The sequence below is a fragment of the Fundulus heteroclitus genome, chromosome 22 (genome assembly GCF_011125445.2).
Source record: "Fundulus heteroclitus isolate FHET01 chromosome 22, MU-UCD_Fhet_4.1, whole genome shotgun sequence".
NCBI lineage: Eukaryota > Metazoa > Chordata > Actinopteri > Cyprinodontiformes > Fundulidae > Fundulus > Fundulus heteroclitus.
Genome location: NC_046382.1, coordinates 23,338,950 through 23,357,119, shown reverse-complemented (window position 1 = coordinate 23,357,119; position 18,170 = coordinate 23,338,950). Strand labels below are relative to the sequence as shown.

The following is an 18,170-nucleotide window of genomic DNA, read 5'->3' as shown; positions in this document are numbered from 1 at the left end:
GGAAGTAGTCATGAACCCGTTAGGGTTGAACTGAAAGGGATCGCGGAACGAGCGTGGCGTGGACAGAGCAAGCGGCATCGTATCATCCTCCAGTGTGCCCGTCTGATGTGAGAAAAGCTGATCAGGAGAATCCGATCCGGATAAAAGCTGGTTCTGGGTGGCGCGTGACACGTTTGCTTGTATTTACAACAGTGCATGCGTTTGGACAGCGTGCAGGAGGGTCGTGACACAGAGCTCGGTGCTGTGTGTGCGGGTTCCCCAGAGCTGAGACGTCTGAAAGCGCAGAAGGCCGGTCATTTTGACAGATCAGTTCGTATGATGGAAAAAGACAACGTTATCCGTCATAGTGGGTTCCCGGTTCTCGTCTGCTGTGGGTCTTTGACCTGAAAGGGCTTCAAGCCTGAGGGTGTAGCAATCACATCCTGTCTTTATTCACTTATAACTCCCATTTTGAGTGATATGAGATCTTGTGGGGAAGACGGAAACAAAGGTGTAGTTCTGCTGCTTCAGAGAGCGATTCTGTGCTTTTCTGAGTTGTACCGCAGAGATACTAATAAAAAAAAACAAAGGATGATTGGCTTAGATTTCAGCATGTCAGCCATCCTGAGAGCTGTCCATAAATGAATGGCCGCTAAGTTGCCTTGAGAACCTTAAGAAAAAAACAGAGAAAGGTCTGTGAGATTCACCAGGTCGTGGAGAAAATGTTCACCTCAATGTATTGTTAGAAGTTGTTCCAACAAGCTCTTCGGGTTAGTATCATTTTTTCCACTCACTCTTTCTGCATTTTGCCTTTGTTTTAAATAAATAAATAATGAGGCAGTGTAATACGTCATGCGCCGGTGCACATAGTTTGAATTTCATGCACGTAAAATGTTGTTTGCTGATATGTTAAATCTGATATGTGAATGCAGGCATAGGTTTTTTTTTTTTTTTGTTCCTTTTTGTTTTAATAACGTGTCGTTTCCTCTTCCTCTTTCAGACGGAGTGTTTTAATCACATCCGCCTCCTGCAGAGGTTTAACTCCACTCACCTTTACATGTGCGGGACTCATGCCTTTAGGCCCCTCTGTGCTTATATTGTACGTCCATTTCCTTAACACAGCAATCCACCATATTTCTACCATGTGTGTTGTAGATGGTAGATGAATTGTAATATAAACCTAGCTATGAAAACTGTGTATTCTGATACATTTTTTTTTACATATGCACAATTTATTTTTGGATTTTTCGGCATTAAAGTCACTGTTTTTCTTACAGAATGAAAAGACGTTTGCTATGTCCTCTCAGCCTGAAGACGGCAGAGATAAATGTCCTTATGGACCAACGACAGGTTACACTGCTCTCATTATAGGTAGGCCGCATGAAAAAGGGACATTTGAAAGGAATTTTCCTTGAAACCTGGTTGATGTTGACCTTGTTTTTGCTTCAGATCAGCAGATATACACAGCTTCCCAGTATGACTTTTGGAGCTTTCCGGATATTCGCCGAAACTCTCCATCTCCCGCTCTGAAGACGGAGGATGCTCCCACACGCTGGCTGAACGGTGAGATCATTTCCCGAAACGGGAACATTTGATTATATTTGGATGGGAAGTTTTCCTTATGAAGGGTTCTAACATTATGATGTCAGTCCTGGATGGTATTTTGTTTAACTGTGTAGCATGTGTCTGGATTTAATGAAAAAGAACACGCAGACAGAAGATTATTTTGTTGATAAAGCTAATTCAATATTTAAAGGCATCTTTTATCTTATTAGATTTAAATGGGACATGAATGCAAACAGTGTAAGCAGATCCGTGCTTCAAAATAGGCAAAACTGTTTCTAGTTAGTGCAAAACCTTGCAAAGGTTTTCCTGAACTTTTTTTTCCCATTTCGGCACATTTCAACAGCAAACTTCAAAGTATTTTACTGGAATTTCATATAATAAATCAACATGATGTAGTTCATAATTGTGAAGAGGAATACTTTGTAGAACCACACATTCTCTGAAGTTACATCTGCAAGTCTTTGGGGGAATTCAATTCAATTCAATTTTCTTTATATAGCGCCAATTCATGAAACATGTCATCTCAAGGCACTTTACAAAGTCAAATTCAATCATATTATACAGATTGGTCAAAAATGTCCTATATAAGGGAACCAATTGATTGCTTCAAAGTCCCGACAAGCAGCATTTACTCCTGGAATGCCTCTGCTGGTTTTTCACATCTACAGACTAAAGTTTTCCCCCACTGCTCTTTGAGAAACTGTGTAATCGGATTGGACGGAGAGCATCTGTGAACAGCGGTTTTCAGGTTCCCCCACAGATTCCTAACAGGATTGAAATCTGGACTTTGATTGAGCCGATTTAACCCATTAATATGTCTCTGCTGTAATGATGCTCTGGATTTTCTTCATTTTTTTGCCATGTTCAAGAATCAATAATCAGTAATCTTTATTGCCACCGTGTGTTACCGTAGTGAACTTTCTGTTGGACGGACATCGGCTCAGGATGCACACAGATCACATATAACACGCAGGCACAGCAAGACGTAATAGTTCCAATACTTACAGTTTTGTTTGCCCTGCATTTAGGCTCTATTCATCTTAGCATCAACTCTGGGCAGCTTCACCGTCCCTGCTGAAGAAAAGCATCCCCTCAGCATGATGATCCCACCACCATGCTTCACACTGTTTGGCACGCAGGCCAAGAAGTCAATTTTAGGTGTTTTCTGACCAGAGCTCCCAGTTGCTCTGTGGTGTTGCAGGCCAAGTCTCAGTCTTTGAAGCCAGGAAGGGCATCAAACAAGAAAAAAAAAAAACAACTCTGCCAAGTCTGTGTTCAAGTTATATTGACTTGCTGTGGCGTCCCTTGAATAAGGGAGCAGACCAGAGCAGCCATTTCCACTTCTTTGCTGCGTCAAACGGCGAAACTCACGCCAAACAAACACGCCTCTCCTCCTATCTTTTTCCTTAAAGGAGCATCCTTTTCCCTCCACTTCAGAAGTATGCCCTACTTTGTGCCTGTCACCTAAAATTACAATAAGATACTTTTTTTTGTTTCTGTATAATGTATGAATACAGCTGTAACCCATAAGTTGCAGAGTTTGAGTCAATTCTTCCCTTCTTCCTTGCAGAAGCGGACTTCGTGGGTTCGGCTCTCGTGAGGGAGAGTCCGGGCGGCAGCAGTGGAGACGACGATAAGATCTACTTCTTCTTCACAGAGAAGAGCCAGGAGCAGACGGCAGCGTACAGCCACAGCAGGGTGGCGCGCGTGGCCCGGGTCTGTAAGGTGAGCGCGTGGCCGGAGATCTTACTGTGTGAAACGCGTGACGCTTTCTGCCGATGCAACAGATGAGGGGCAGGACGGGGGAGACGCATTTAGAGCAAGGACCGTGGCGTAATTACAGGGGCAGGCTGCGTTTGGGATGAATTAGTTGCAGAGTCACCGAGGCTTGGAGTGGCTGAATGCGGGAGAGAGACAGGCTGTTTAGCATCTTTCTTTCTCCAACGGAGCCCTGATTGGCAGCAGCCATCTGTTCCCTTTTAATGACCTTGTTGTTCTCCTCCAACGAAGAGAGAGAGCCCACTGGGTCCGTCCCTGGAAGTGTAGGCATTCATCTTGTTCGTTTTGGTTGAAATGTACCACGACTTCTTGTGAAACGTCGAAAAACTTACACTCAAAAACTGAATTTTTAAAGTCTGTTAACATGACTGTGTCTGTATTAGTTGTGTGTGTGTGTGTGTGTGTGTGTGTGTGTGTGTCTGTGTGTGTGTGTGTGTGTGTGTGTGTGCGACATTTATTATCGATTTTATAGTGTCTGATATGAAACGTGCTACCTCACACCGACCTCCATCGGCTGTAACTCTCTTCCTGACACATCGTCTGCTCCCCTCACACGGCTCTCTCTTCTCCTCTGTTTCCTCTCTTTTTTTTCCTCCACCTCCCTCAGGGAGACCGAGGAGGTCATCTGACTCTTCAGAAACGATGGACGTCCTTCCTGAAGACCAGACTGACTTGCTCCCTGCCCGAGTACGACTTCCACTTTAACATGCTGCGCAGCGTCTTCGTGATGCAGGGCCTTACCCCACGGGACACAGTCTTTTACGGCATCTTCGGTCTGGGGTGGTGAGTGGAAATTTTGTTTGGGTCGTTTGGGTTTTGGCTGACGGGGGGGAGGCAGCTTTGAAATGGTGAAAGTGGAGGAGCGAGACCAAGATGAAACGCAGCAATCAATACGCTGAAGCTTTCAAAGAAGTCAGGAGAGGAACAGATGCAAAAGGGAGCAGAGAAACGAAACCCAGAGAGCTTTAGGTCCGCATGGTTTGATCAGCTGAAGGATGCTGGTGGGGTTTTTACAATGTCGAAATCAGGATTTTACCTGTTGATTCAGTGAAGCTGCAGATTTATTTGGTGCCGATGCAAGTTACCTGGTCAGTAATGCAAACAGATGCTGTTTGTTCTGCTTACTGCCGTTTTGCACAGGATGTGGTCGGTGGTAATAACATTTAGCACAGTAATAGTTACCATACGGAGGCTAGTTGTGGCTGCTGCTTGATTCCTTTAAGATCATTAAAATTGCAATTAATGTCTCTTTGTTATAACGCAGCGAGGACGCATGTGAAGAAGCGCTCTCGCTGTCAGAAAAACCTTCACATTTATAGCGCATACGCTGCCTTCAAAAGCTTTCACACGCCATAAAACCTTTTTGTGATTGGTCACGTTGCGATCCCACACTTCAATGTATTTTGTACGGATTACACACCCAAAAGCTCAGACACATTGCCGTTCATTGGTTTAAGGCCCAACATCCTGGACACGTCGCCAGTTCCCACACAGAGACACACAGGACAAACAACCATGCACACACAGACTCCTACCTGAGGGCAATTTGGAGAAACCAATTATCCTAAGGGTCATGTTCTTGGACTCTGCTGGCGTACCCGAAGAGAACCCCATGCATGCACAGAGATAACACGCAAACTCCTTGCAGAAAGACCCCAGGCCGGCATCTGAACACAGGACCTTCATGCTGCAAGGCTACCCACTGCCCCACTTTGCAACCTGTGATCAAAACAAAGGGAGGGATCTTTATTAGAATCTTAAATGTGAAAAGATACTTTGAGTTATTTCACATTTTTTTTTGTTTGCTACACAAATCTATGTACTTTTGCCTTATATTTTATTTTAATGTCCTCATTGTGTATCTACAATGTAGGAAGTAATAAAAATAAGAAAAGCCCATTGAATGACAAAGTTGAGTCCAAACTTTTCACCGGTAGTGATAAACCAACACACAGGTGCACATATTATCTAAGTTTGAATTCATCCTCCTTTCCTTTGAGACCTCTAATTGAAATCCAATGCAACCAACTTTCCTTTAGAAGTCACTTAATTTGCCGAAGCAGAGTCCACATGCGTGTGATGTAATCTCAGCAGAAATCCAGCTGTTCTGTGAAGCTGTCAGAGGTTTGAACATTAGTGAGCAAACAGCGTCAGGAAACCAAAGGAGCACAGCAGACGGCTCAGAGAGAAGGTTTGTGGGGAGGTTTAAAGCAGTCATGAGTCATAAAACAATATCCCAAACTCTGAACTTTTCACAGAACGCTCTGCAATCCATCATCTGGAACAGCATAGCAAAACAAGAAAGCCACTAAGACATGGCTGTCCCCATTAATCAGAGAAGAAGTGATGAGGTAACTGGTAACTCTGGAGGAGCTGCAGGGAAATGCAGCTCTGAGGCTTAGAGCCACGAAGCCTGCAGCCAACCCTCGACCGACTGGTGGGAAAAAATTACCTCACATTTTCATTATCCACGTGTTACATGACCAAATGTTGTTGTTTACTCTAGATTAAACAGAACCATTAGCGAGGCTTTTTGGTGTGCAAATCTATTAGTTAATCGGTCCTGCTGAATAATTTGTCTCTATTTCTTCAGAGTTTTGGAATGTTTTCTGTGCTTAGGAAGCAAATAAACTAAAGCTTTCACTCAGTGTAAAAAAAAAAAAAAAAAAAAAACCTTGATGTTGTTACCAATGAGATAGAATTGAACTGAGTTTTAGACTTTGAAGAATTCTTGTGTGAATTACTCGTGTTTTAAAAAAAATAAAAAAAGAAGCTGCACAGACATTAACCTTTCACTACAAGGCTATGGCAACGGGAAACTGGATATTATACCAAAGCAAACTGTTTAACAGCATAAACAACCAGCAGTCCGTACAGCTCGGTGCTGCTTTTATCATTCCTGTCTCTCAGCTCTCCTAAGCCTTTTTGTTGTCTCTAGATTCCTCTTCTCAGAGCTTTATGACTTCTAATCAGCTTCATCTCTGCCAGCATTCATTCCCTTCCCCCCCCCTCCTTTCCTCCGACTTGTCTCTGTCCATCCTTCACCGAGCTGAGCTGCAGCCACGCTGCACCTCCGCCTCTCTCGCCATAGTAACCCCTGCTTTGCTGCTGTTATTATAAAAAAAAAATTTGATTTGTGCTCTGGTCTTGCTCACTGTGTTGCTTACCGTCCAAAGGAAAAACGTGAAGGCGTCTGCAGTGTGTCGGTTCTCTCTGCCCGAAGTCCAAGAAGCCTTCCGAGGACCCTACATGGAGAACCAGGACTCTGGCTCCGACTGGAAGGAATATGTTGGAAAAGTCCCCGACCCGAGGCCTGGAACCGTAAGCCCCCGTCCACAAACTTTTACACACGCAGTGATGGCTTTTGAGTTTTACACGCTTACAACAAGGCTCGTGCTTAAGCTGCGTTGAACAGGAATAGTGGGGGAGCAGACGATTTTAAAGTGAAGATGATTGCAGCACATTGAAATATTGGGCTCAGCATGGCGGGAAAACAAGTGAAAGAGTAAGAGTCAGCTGAAAGCCATTTTTTTTTTTTTTGGTAATTAACAAAAAGGGGAGAGCAGCCAGCTGTCTACTCGGTGGGGAAAGAGACGTTTTCTATTGTGGGTAAATTTCAGCACTTCTTCCGACTTAATTAAACTTTTCCATTAAACAGAAAAAGGGGATTGGTCGAAGGTTTCGGGATGGGAGCGTGAAAGCCTTTTAGAGGAGAACAGGGATGGGGGAACAGGGAAGCCGCTTCCTCATTCAGGTGCAGCGAGTGCCGAGTCGCCCTCGTGTCCGTGTGAATCGTGCGCTGGGCTCACACGAGCTAGTTGAAGTCTAAATGAATATTTCCCGTTTCTCTTAACGCAGTCTTCCAAAGGTTTCTAGTTTTCTCATGATCTCTGAATTGTCCCTGTGGACCGTCTCACTAATCCTCCTGACATCCTCTCTACCCTCCAGTGCCGGCAGCTATTTAAAGACTGGTGTATTACATACAAGGAAAACATTTCTCTCTCTCTCTGTCTCTGTCCTCATCCATACCCATGTCTCTCTTTGGCCTTTTTTTTTTTTTACCGCAGTGTATTACTGACAATCTGAGGGCCAAGGGCATAAACATCTCCACGTCCCTACCTGATGACGTCCTGGATTTTGTCAGACGGCATCCTCTGATGTCCCAGCAGGTCCAGCCTGCAGACAGACGTCCCCTCTTGTTCAGAAGGACAACAGACTACACACAAATGGCAGCACACACGGCCCAGGGACTAGATCAACAGATGTACCACGTTTTATACATGGGCACAGGTTTGTGGGAAACTTTAAGAGACGCTGACTTTTTGGATAAAAAACTGGAAATGGGGGATATTCATTTTTATTTTAATTTTTTTTATGGGGACTGGTGGGAGGGTTTGTCACTGTTTCTGCTCTGAGTCTTGCATCGGGTCATTTTAGAGTTGCTCTTTAAATGCTGGTATAGTGAAATCAAGTGCTTTGGGGGAGGTTAAGTTGTTTCATCAATCGCAGATGTAATAAAAATGTTTTTTTTTCAATAGCTCAACTTTCTGTCCTTGGAGATAGGCTTTGACGCATTAGCAAGAGAACACGGGTTAATTTAGACGTTTATAACTTTCTTATCTCTAAACAAAAGACCCGTGCAGATGCAGCGGTAGATGCTTCTCCACTTCTCCCATGCACGTCCACAATGCTTTTGTCATGTCTCCAAAATCTCTGGAACGTGTGCTATGCTCCTTTAAATAGTGCATAAAGTCCAATGATGATCATAGGGCAACTTGTGATTTTTTCAAATATTAAATTATCACCTCAGCTAACTTTTAAAGGGATATACAATAGAAAATATGGACTAAGTAGATACATAGAGTTCTCTTTGAACTCTGTTTTCCCTGATTCTTGTCATCTAGATGAAGGCTGGTTGCACAAAGCCGTAGACATCAATGGTCAACTGCACATTATTGAAGAGCTGCAGCTGTTTGAGGAACCAGAACCTGTCAACAAAGTGCTACTATCTACAGACAAGGTACACAGTCTGACCCTCTCAAGCACACAGAGTTGAAAATGAATCGCTTTCCTTTGATACTAAAGTCCTATTTTCCTCCAGATGAGCGTGTACATTGGCTCGCCATCAGGGGTCGTTCAGCTGCCGCTCTCTAACTGTGGAAAGTACACTTCCTGCTACGACTGCGTCTTTGCCCGGGACCCTCACTGTGCCTGGAACGGTGCCGAGTGCGTGGACGTGATGACCCGGTCTAACAGGTGAGGGACTGAAGGTGACCCGCTCGTTAATCTGGTTTCTAACCTGACGTATCGCGGCGCCCTGCCACAATGTCAGCTCCCAGGACGGTTGCATAATCAGGCTGCTGGCAGAAACTTGACCCTGGCCGGAATTGTAAACACATCGTGTAGCTGCGTATTTCCAGTGTACTGACTAATGCGGACGTGTAAGCGTTGTCAGCATAAACAAGATGAGCCGAGGCATGGGAGGGAGTATGCAGTGCCTTGTAAAAAATTATTCACACCCCTGGAATATTTTCTTTGTGATTTACATGGGTTATTAACAAGGTTATTGACAAGATGCGTGTGTTGTTAGTTGTTTTTATTTGCTGTACATATGTGCAATCAGCTCCCCTCAGAAAAGACGTAGCAAGTAAACACTGAAACGGAAGAAGCAGGAACCGGGAAACTGGTCACACTTTAAAACTTTACGACTTAATAGAACAGAATAGAATAGAATAGAAATACCTTTATTGTACCACAATGGGGAAATTTGGGCAAAATCACATAGACAGGATACACCGAAGCTACACACTAGATAAAGTAATATGAATTTAAAAAGTTAAGTTTTAAAGCAGAAGAGAGAGAACTTACCAGAAAGGAAAAAAAAAAAATGATTGCACAATTATTAATTGATAACATGGCATATTGGGGGTAAGGTATTCGGGATTGAACACATAGCCAGAGCTGCATTGGAATGGTTTAGATCAAGATATATTTATATTCAGAATGCATATTACAATACATTAAATTTGACGAGACTTGCATATTTCTGTTTACTGACACTCTCCATCTAATCTGACTGAACTGAAGCTATTTCCCAAAGAAGAAAGGGCAACAGAACCTCATCTCCAAATGGGCAAATCTGATAGCCAAACCCTAAAGGGCTTGCAGCTGTAAAGGCAGACATAGGTGGTCCTGGACAAAGTGGGAGTTGTATATAAAGCTGTATATAAATGTGCACCCCACTTTCCATATTTATTTTTTCCATTTTGACAATGATATATCCGTATCCTCCCAACTGACAACTACGCATTTTGTGTTTTTTTTATCATATGAAAACATTTAAAGATTTCCTCATGGAGTTGTAACTCGGCAAAAATGTGGAAACAAAAAAAAAAAAAATCCAGGGTTGAGAATACTTTTGCAAGGCACTGTAAATAGATTCAACTACAAAGGGCAAGAATCTCTGCCGCCTTATATTCGCCTTATATTCTTTCTATTGTGCTTATTATTATTTTCTCCTCCCTTTTCCCACAGATCCACTTTAATCCAAGACATCCAGCATGGCAGAATGGGGTGTGAGAACTCAGGATATGGTACGCAGACGCCTTATCTGATGCTCATACAGAAAGTTTGCTTTAAACGTGTATACAGAGGACTAAAAATAGAGAATACGAGGCTTGAAAGATGCACAATTGTCATCGGATGGCATGAAGGCCTCTTTGAAAGTTGATTATATGCACAGCGTTGGTAAAATCCTCTCCTCCCTTCTTTAATCACATCTTAGCTGTCTACGGAGAGAGATCTGTTTGATATTCACAGCAGGCGAATGCCTTCTCCCCACTTATCAATTTTCACTCTGATGAAATGGAGCATCTTCTAGCTCCTCATCCTGTGTCTCTATGGGGTCGTACGATACCAGAGATTAAATTATTTCTAATTGGACATCATGCCATGATATGTCTGGACACTCTTTGATAAATGTGGTAGATGTTAAATAATTAGTAAATGAGTCAAGGAGTTAGTTAAAATCTAGTTTGTGAGGTTAGATTCTTTCTTTCTACAGCGGTTCGCTCAAGTATTTCAAGTATTCAAGTATTCTCTATGGATTTTATGTGATAGACCAACGTACCATAGAACTGTGCTTAACTATGACATGGAAAACAGAATCTCATAAGTATGACGTAGATATGTATTCACCCCCTATTATTATAGAACCCCAAAATAAAGTCTCCATGTTAGTCCTTTCCAGCAGAACAACAACCCTGAACATACAGCCAGAGCTGCAACCGATTGGTTTTAATTTTAATGTGTTAGAATGGCCTAGTTAAAGTCCAGATCGAATCCAGCTGAGAATCTGTAACAAGACCAGAAGGTTTTTGCCCACGGGCTTTTTCCATTCAATCTGACTGAGCTAGAAGTATGTTGCGAAGAAGAAGGGACACACATTTCAGTCTGTAGACGTGCAAAGCTGGTGGAGACATGCCCCCAAATGACTGGTTCTACAGATACAAATGCACACCACAATTCTCAGATTTTTATGGCTTTTTGCACATTTTAAATACAGTACATTATTTTCCTTCCACTTCACACTTATGCACTACTTCATCTTGGTTCATCCCATACAATCCCAGTAAAGAAAAAACTAAAGTTTGTGGCTGTAACGCGACAAAATGTGGAAAAGGTCCAGGCTTTGTGTGACAAATGTTGGTTTTCCAGATGTGGTCCGGCGGAGCCGCTCTGTTCGGGTCGGCGACGACGTGCTCCTGCAGTGCGAGCTAGCCTCCAACCTGGCGACCCCCTTTTGGACGCTGGACGGCCGCGAGGTGCAGGGCTACGACCTCAACTCCGGCTTCAGAACAGGGACGGACGGCCTGCTGATCATCGAGGCCCGACAGGACCAGAGCGGCCTCTACACCTGCCACGCCGTCGAGAACGACGTCAGGGTCGCTGTGGTGACCTACAACGTAACCATCAGCCTGGACCTGCCGCCTCCTCCTCCACCCACACAGCAAACGCGCAACCTCTTCGCCTCGGAACCGGCTCCATCATCCGAGCGCCCCCCATCCGACGAGGCCCGGCCGCTCCTCCTGCTGTCCCCCAGGAGCATGGAAGCCATCTACCTGTCCCTCATCACCGTCCTCGGGGCGCTGTGTGTGGTCCTCACCGTTGTCCTCGCCTATGTGGGCTTCTGCTTGCGGGCGGGCCAGCGAGGGAAATACTCCCTGCGTGCCGCGGCCGCAGCGCACCCGAGCAGCAGGAGGAGCGGCAGGGGCAGGAGACAGCACAGAAACTCCTCCCACATGGAGCTGAAGACCGTCTCAAGCCACTGCAACGGCGTCTGTAACGGAGCCCCCAAGCTGCACAACGGAGACGTGCAGGACGGAGGCTTCCTGCAGATCGTCCCCGGCGAGGGGCAGACTCCATCCAACAACGAGCCTCCTCCCCCGGCTCCTCCCCTGCCTGCCACCCCGCAGCAGACGTCTCCGGAGTGCGACTTCCCCAACGGGCTGTCCGCCACGCTGCCCAGCGTTCTGAGGAGGATGAACGGCAACAGCTACGTGCTGCTGAGGCAGAGCGACTCGGAGAACACGTCGCCGCTCTCCCACACCTTCTCCGAGGAGCTCAACAGGATCTTGGAGAAGAGGAAGCGCACTCAGCTCCTGCCCAGGCCGGACGAGAGCTCGGTGTAGACAGGTGCAGCTCTCCTGCTGACTTCGTGCTCTTACCCCCGTGCCTGTCGCACTGACCCATCAATGAAAGACTCTCTTTTCCACGATTTACTTTGGATTATTTGTGACGGTTGAGTCTTTCGAACTAACGAGCCATTTTTTTTTTATTTAATTATCATGTCTGTTGCTCTGAATGACCAACTTTCCCCAGCAGACTATAAATGAAAATGAAACTTCCCAGTGAAGATCAGAGCCTGAAACAGGAAAAAAAAGAAAAAGTGCAATCTACCTCAGTTCAACACTGCCTGAAGAGACATGTTGTCGAGAGTGCAGTCTGCTCCGAGGGTCGGAGCTGAGATGTTATGGATCTAGGAGGAGACGCGGAGCCTCGCGGGAAAATAGATGCAACTGAAGGGGGAAGTTTGACGCTAGGACAGCTAGCAGGGTTTGTCACAGATGGGCTTTACGTTTTGGAAACTCGACATTCACTAACTCTGGTTATGGATGGAAACTGAAAGGGTGATTTTACCGTCAGACTGCCTTTGTAGAGGCTCTCAGTGTCTTTCAGCTGCTTCTCCAGTCAGCCTTCTATGTCGTATCCAAACTTCCCCTTCCCGCACGGCGAGGGAATTTTACCAGCAGCCGGTGTGGCGTCTGCCTGTTGTGGCCAGAGACTAGCTGGACACGGAGGACGGCAGCAACGTGAGGCAACAAGCACAATGAGAAACACAGGAGGAATTTAAACAGTTTTTTTTTAACATCACTTACAGTAAAAAAAAAAAAAAAAAAACTATTAGTAAGAAATTGTGAATTAGCTATTAATGCAAAAAAAATAACCTGTTTTTATTTAGCTTCTGTGTTTTGATAAAGAAAATGTTGGTGATATATTATTGTTTACTTAAATTATTTATCTGTGAAAGATCAAATTAGTAATCGTCAACAGGCGTGGGCTGGTGTGAGATTATCACGGTTTGATAACCTTGAGTAAAAAAACAACAACAGTTTCATGGTATCGTGGTGTTATGAAACAAAGATTTAAAAGAAAAGCGCACAACAGGACCTGCTCTGGGTTCAATCAGCGTGTCAGCCAGCACGTCGGCTGCCAAATGTAGTTTTGAAACAGTGTTACCTTCGTGACAGAGGTGCCTTTCACCTGGATTTTAGCGCAAACGCACACGCGGCGTCTGCCAGGGACGTGTTCTGTTGTTTTAGTCGGTCGCGTACATCCCCAGTTTTGTAATGGTTGCCAAACAAGAAGAGCAGGAAGGTAACCTGAAAGCTCATGCATGCATTGTTGAATATAAACACAAAGGGCACAGTTTTGCAAAGCGTTAAATAGATTCCCTATAATATCTTAGAAGTAAAACTTGTGAGGCCGATTTTGTTTGTTGGAGTCCTATTCCCTGCCTCTCTTGAAGTGTCAGCGATGCGTTGCTCTCTTCTCTGTACGTTGTCTAGCAGGGGATGACGGGAAAAATTTTGCAGTTTTAAGCTTTTTTCAAAACATCGTTTCATCTTGATACCGATAACCGGCCCGGGTCTAAGTTCTTACATCAGTAATAGGAGTAAAGGAATTACAACAATACGTCATCATAGGTGGGCAGTTATTCAAACCCCTGGCAGATTTAAGTCCACAGTTATCTTTTTATTTTACCGACATGTTTTATTCTGACCAGACGTAACAACCGGACCGGAGTCCTGACTGTGGCTTCTGTGGAGGGAGGATTGTAGGGGGATTGCTGTCATGCCAATAAAGACTTTTCCATTCAATATTGAGGAGGGTATAAAGAATTTTAAACATGGCGTTTTTTTTTTTATGAAATGGAAATGAAAGCCTCTTTTTTTCCCCCAAAACTGATTGAAATTGAAACTTTTAAGAGATTCTTCCCATTTCCTACGAGAAACACATTTCTTGATAGACTTAAGATATATGTTGAGACAAAATCTGCCCAGGGTCTGAATGATTCATTTGCTAACACAGTCAAATGAATTAGGGTCACATGTGAAGTTCTTGACTTACGATAAAAGATGTGGTTTTAAACCTACCATCATTTACGCCCCCTTATATAACAAAATGTTTTACTATTATTAAAGAAAACCAACTAAAATGCAAAAAAAAAAAAAATAACACCGAATGAGCTGTTGGATCTAGGAGATGATATGAAATTAAGCTCTGAACGAACTCGTTTTAGATATTTGATAATATTTAAAAACGTCAATGCACTTTAACGCCCATTTTTCGCACCGTTTGACACAGTGAACCTAAAGCAAAACCAACGCCTGTCTGAACCGAGCCTGAACACACCGCTGAGGGACACCCAGCACAGAGAGACACACTGCGAGGCACCAGAAGCTCCCGGGGTTCCTAGTTGAGTTGTCTTACCTACACAGGGCGCTCTGCCAGTCAGCCACTTAAATATATGGGCTGAGGAATTAAAGATCCCAGCAAACAGAGAGCAAAATGTTTCTTGCTCTCCGCCGGGTTTATACCCACTCGTATGCTAACAGCCCTATGATGGGGCAGCTGTTTATAGCTCATGGAATGGTTACGGGATTCTGATGCCTGATAAATGACAACACCTAGTCGATAAGGACCCAATTACCGCCTAGCAGCCTAACTAATAAAAGGTAATACACACTGCTGTTTCATTTCTAGGAGTAGATTACATTTTGTTTAAGTTATGACTCAGATAATGCGCTGTCATCTCCGCGGCTCGAAGGAAAGATTAATACGTGGTGGAGTTTGACACAAATACGGTCATTATCTCATTCAGTCTTATTACCCCTCTCGCTCAGCTTGTGCCGCGTCTTCTTCTGTCAGAGCGCAGCATTAATTAGGCGTTCGTCTTATGACAAGTCGACCTCACCAGAGAGCAGGAGGATCTCCCAAGATGTTTTACGCTTTGCTCCGCTCTTAAGTTTCCAATTACTTTCTCGTCCCCTCGGGCTTACAGTCTGGAGTTTTTATTATTCGAAAAAGAGAAACGTACACACACGACTCCCCTGGAAATGTGCATGCAGCAAACAAAGATCTTATCAGTCGATCCTTGCGTTTCGGACGTTGGATGGACCTAAATAAGCCATGGATAAAAATAGTTGGTAATGTACTGAGCTCTCCACATTTATTCGCGCCCCATGCTGTCAATAATTCTCCCACGACGCTTCACCAGGCTGGAGCGTGCATTGTTGACCCATCTTATTGAAATTAATTCAATAGAATCTTTGTATGATCTCTGCTAACCCTAAAGGGGTTCTTAGGATTTAGATCAAGGCTCTGAGAAAGCCACAGAAGAAGGTGGATTTTTGTGTCTGGTGAGCTACCGATAGAGTCCACCAGATTTGTTTATTTAAAACACCCCTGGTACTAATAACAATCTCATAGACTCAGACAAGGTTCCCCCAGCATCACAGGTCCTCCACTGTACCTAACAGTTTGCGTGAGGTGCTTTTTTCCACACATTCATGCGGTGCTTCCAGTCGAACCTAACTGAAGTGATGTTGCCCACAAGACCCACCTTTAACCTCATATGATCCAAACACACGACTGCAGTTACAGCCACAGCAGCATTTTTTTAAAACCCCGCACACTTTCTTTTTACTTTCCACTCCCGATCAACGGGATGCATTTAAATATCAGCCCGTCTTTGTTATGGAGGCTCTGTGGTCCCAAGATGACACTCTGCATAAGTTGTCTAACAGTAGGGCTTGGAGAATAATCATAAAATCTGTAATTCCCTGACATCACAAGGTAAATAAACTTCTGCCTTACTTGAATGGCATGTTCTTTTGTCTTTCCTGTTTTGAAGAGTACCTTGCAGAAACTGGATCCCAGGAAACAGGAACTAAAGGATTACTCATTGAAGGTTCCTAGAATCTTCTTTTTAAAAGAAATGTTAAAAGGCTTTAGTTGCATTTAATTCAATTTGTGCTTTTCTTTTCTTCTTCCCTGCTGAATTGATTTACCAAAAATTACAACTTGGATTTCCCTAAAAATGTCTTTCAGATTGTGCGGCTGCAATAGAAGATATCATTTATTTAAAGTCTTGCCTTTTTCTGGGCACAAGTGCGCACAACCGGGTGTAAGTGGTAGAAAAACGATTTTCTTTCCTTCAGTTTTGGTTGTAAACACTTTTTAGGGCTCATTTGAAATGCTAATTTAAGGACAGGCGCAGGATCCTTATGTTACCTTTAGTTTTACCCTTTTTTGCATTGGATAGTTTTTATTCTCTTCTTTGTATTTTGGCATTCGTGTCTATTGAATATATAAAACAAACTGATGTTATAAATACACCATGTATTAAAACCATGTTTGCTAAGCACATCCCCTGAAGAGACGAGTACTCGAGCACTGATCAGCTACCGAGAGGCTCAGTGACCTTATTTCAGAGCACTAAACTCAAGGTGAACACACCGGTGTGGCTTTGTTTCGTTTGTCAGTGCTGGTTCTGGGCGCTTCTGGCAGACTGCACAGGTCCGATGCCAAATGCAACCACTGCATAGTTTGGAGAGACCCGACGAACACCTGGAAAGCCTTTCCAGGTTGTCTCACTTGTAGATGGGATGAGTATGGAGAAGGTTATGTCCCAAACTGTGTCAGATGGCGACACTAGACGCAAAGATGTTCAGTGCAACAATGTTCAACACCTTTATAAAAAGGACGATGGAGTCAGGAATCACGGCTCTGTAAGGGCTACTACGTATGAGTCTGAGCTTTACCTTCTGTTTGTCCAGGCTGCTGATCTCTGCGTGCCTCCTTGCCTCTGTTAGACGCATACTTTTTAGACTAAATGCAAAAAAGCGATTACTTTTCTTTTCCTTCCGTGCAGCATGAACTGTCTTCACGCACTGTTGGTGAAAGAAGAACAAGGGTGGCTCGTATTGAACTAAAATAAAAGTGCTATGGTTGAGGCTTAAATGTGCTTTGTGAGCCTGTACTATTGTAAAACCAGAGGAAAAAAATTTTGTTTTTTTTAAGAGTTAAAGCACACTTATTTTGTAGTTTTGCACATGTTTTGTTAAGAGTTGTTGTAAAAGCATCATTGCACACATCTGATTCTCTGTGTTGCATAAAATGTGTTAAATAGAAGCAAAGTAACCTGAGGCATGCGTAAATACTTATCTATTAATAGAAGAACAATACACAGCGTTTTATGAATTTCTCACTATATTCCTAATGTCTTACAAAGGGGGTTGTTGTTTTTCTATCTCTAATGTCTTTTTAATCCCTGTTTGCATGTTACGCCATGTCTGTGCACACTGAGAATGATTTTTTCCTGAACTAACACAAAGAATAATTGGGCAGTACTTTCCTTCACATTTCACGCAACAACAAATTGAAATAAACATTTATACTTAAAGCTCGTCCTCTTCTCATTTTTTTGCCTGCGTGCGCTGCCAGTGTTGGTCTAGTGGAAATAATCAGATGAAACAAGCCTTTTTTTTCCCCCTCCCCATGAAAGCTTTAAAGTAGAATCCCGCTTTGTTTTTTTGTTTAATAGGAGGCAGCAGTGACTGTTTCAGCCCGTAATTATGATCAGATGCCCCCCCTAACGATACAACAGAAAGGTGTCAGCGTTGTAGCTGGACGCAGGCCCAGGTTCCCAGCGTGGCACACACTGGTGCGGAAAATTTGGCCGGGGCGCTCCATGTCCCGGCGAACCGCTTCAGAGCCAACACATGCAGTAGGTGATCCTGTGACGGCATTAAAATGGAAAATGTTACATCAGCCGGACACAGCTTCCATGAAGGTGCTTCTGTTTTTACTATCAATCCAGATCCTTTTGAACTTTCCTGTCTGAAATGTCACAGTGGATGGGTAAAGGCCCCCCCAGACATTTCCATCATGCATATAACCTTTCCTCGTAGTACTGAGCGAGACTTTAACACCCAACCTTAACGTACCACCTCAGGCGGTTTGTATACCCAGCAGAATGAAAAAAAAAAAAAAAACAGAAATAGGAAGGACACGTCATGCACACAGGGCCATCTCCACGACTGCCAGCTCCCTGCAGGGGCTCCAGCTTGACATGTGATTAACAAACTCTCATGGCTGGTCGGTTATTTACATAACGCTGTCTTAGTTTTTCCCCCCGAACCTACAGGGGAGAAGCCTATTTCACTTTGCCTACGCGTCTTGCTCTAAAATTACAATTAAAAATCAAAAGCATTTGCTCTTAA

The 18,170-nt window shown here is 43.9% G+C and overlaps 1 protein-coding gene across 2 annotated transcripts in view; it reads left to right on the top strand.

Annotated features, from left to right (window-relative positions):
* LOC105938646 (semaphorin-4G) overlaps positions 1–17,350 on the top strand; it is a 45,935-nt gene extending 28,585 nt beyond the window's left edge. For both annotated transcript variants that reach the window (XM_036126653.1, XM_036126652.1), the window contains 11 exons: positions 980–1,078; positions 1,257–1,350; positions 1,429–1,542; positions 3,116–3,270; positions 3,932–4,107; positions 6,501–6,645; positions 7,392–7,614; positions 8,229–8,344; positions 8,426–8,580; positions 9,859–9,917; positions 11,041–17,350. In XM_036126653.1, the coding sequence (XP_035982546.1) occupies positions 980–1,078; positions 1,257–1,350; positions 1,429–1,542; positions 3,116–3,270; positions 3,932–4,107; positions 6,501–6,645; positions 7,392–7,614; positions 8,229–8,344; positions 8,426–8,580; positions 9,859–9,917; positions 11,041–12,014 (2,310 nt within the window). In that variant the 3' untranslated portion in view covers positions 12,015–17,350. The remainder of the gene's footprint in view (positions 1–979; positions 1,079–1,256; positions 1,351–1,428; positions 1,543–3,115; positions 3,271–3,931; positions 4,108–6,500; positions 6,646–7,391; positions 7,615–8,228; positions 8,345–8,425; positions 8,581–9,858; positions 9,918–11,040) is intronic.
* Positions 17,351–18,170: the final 820 nt, after the last annotated feature.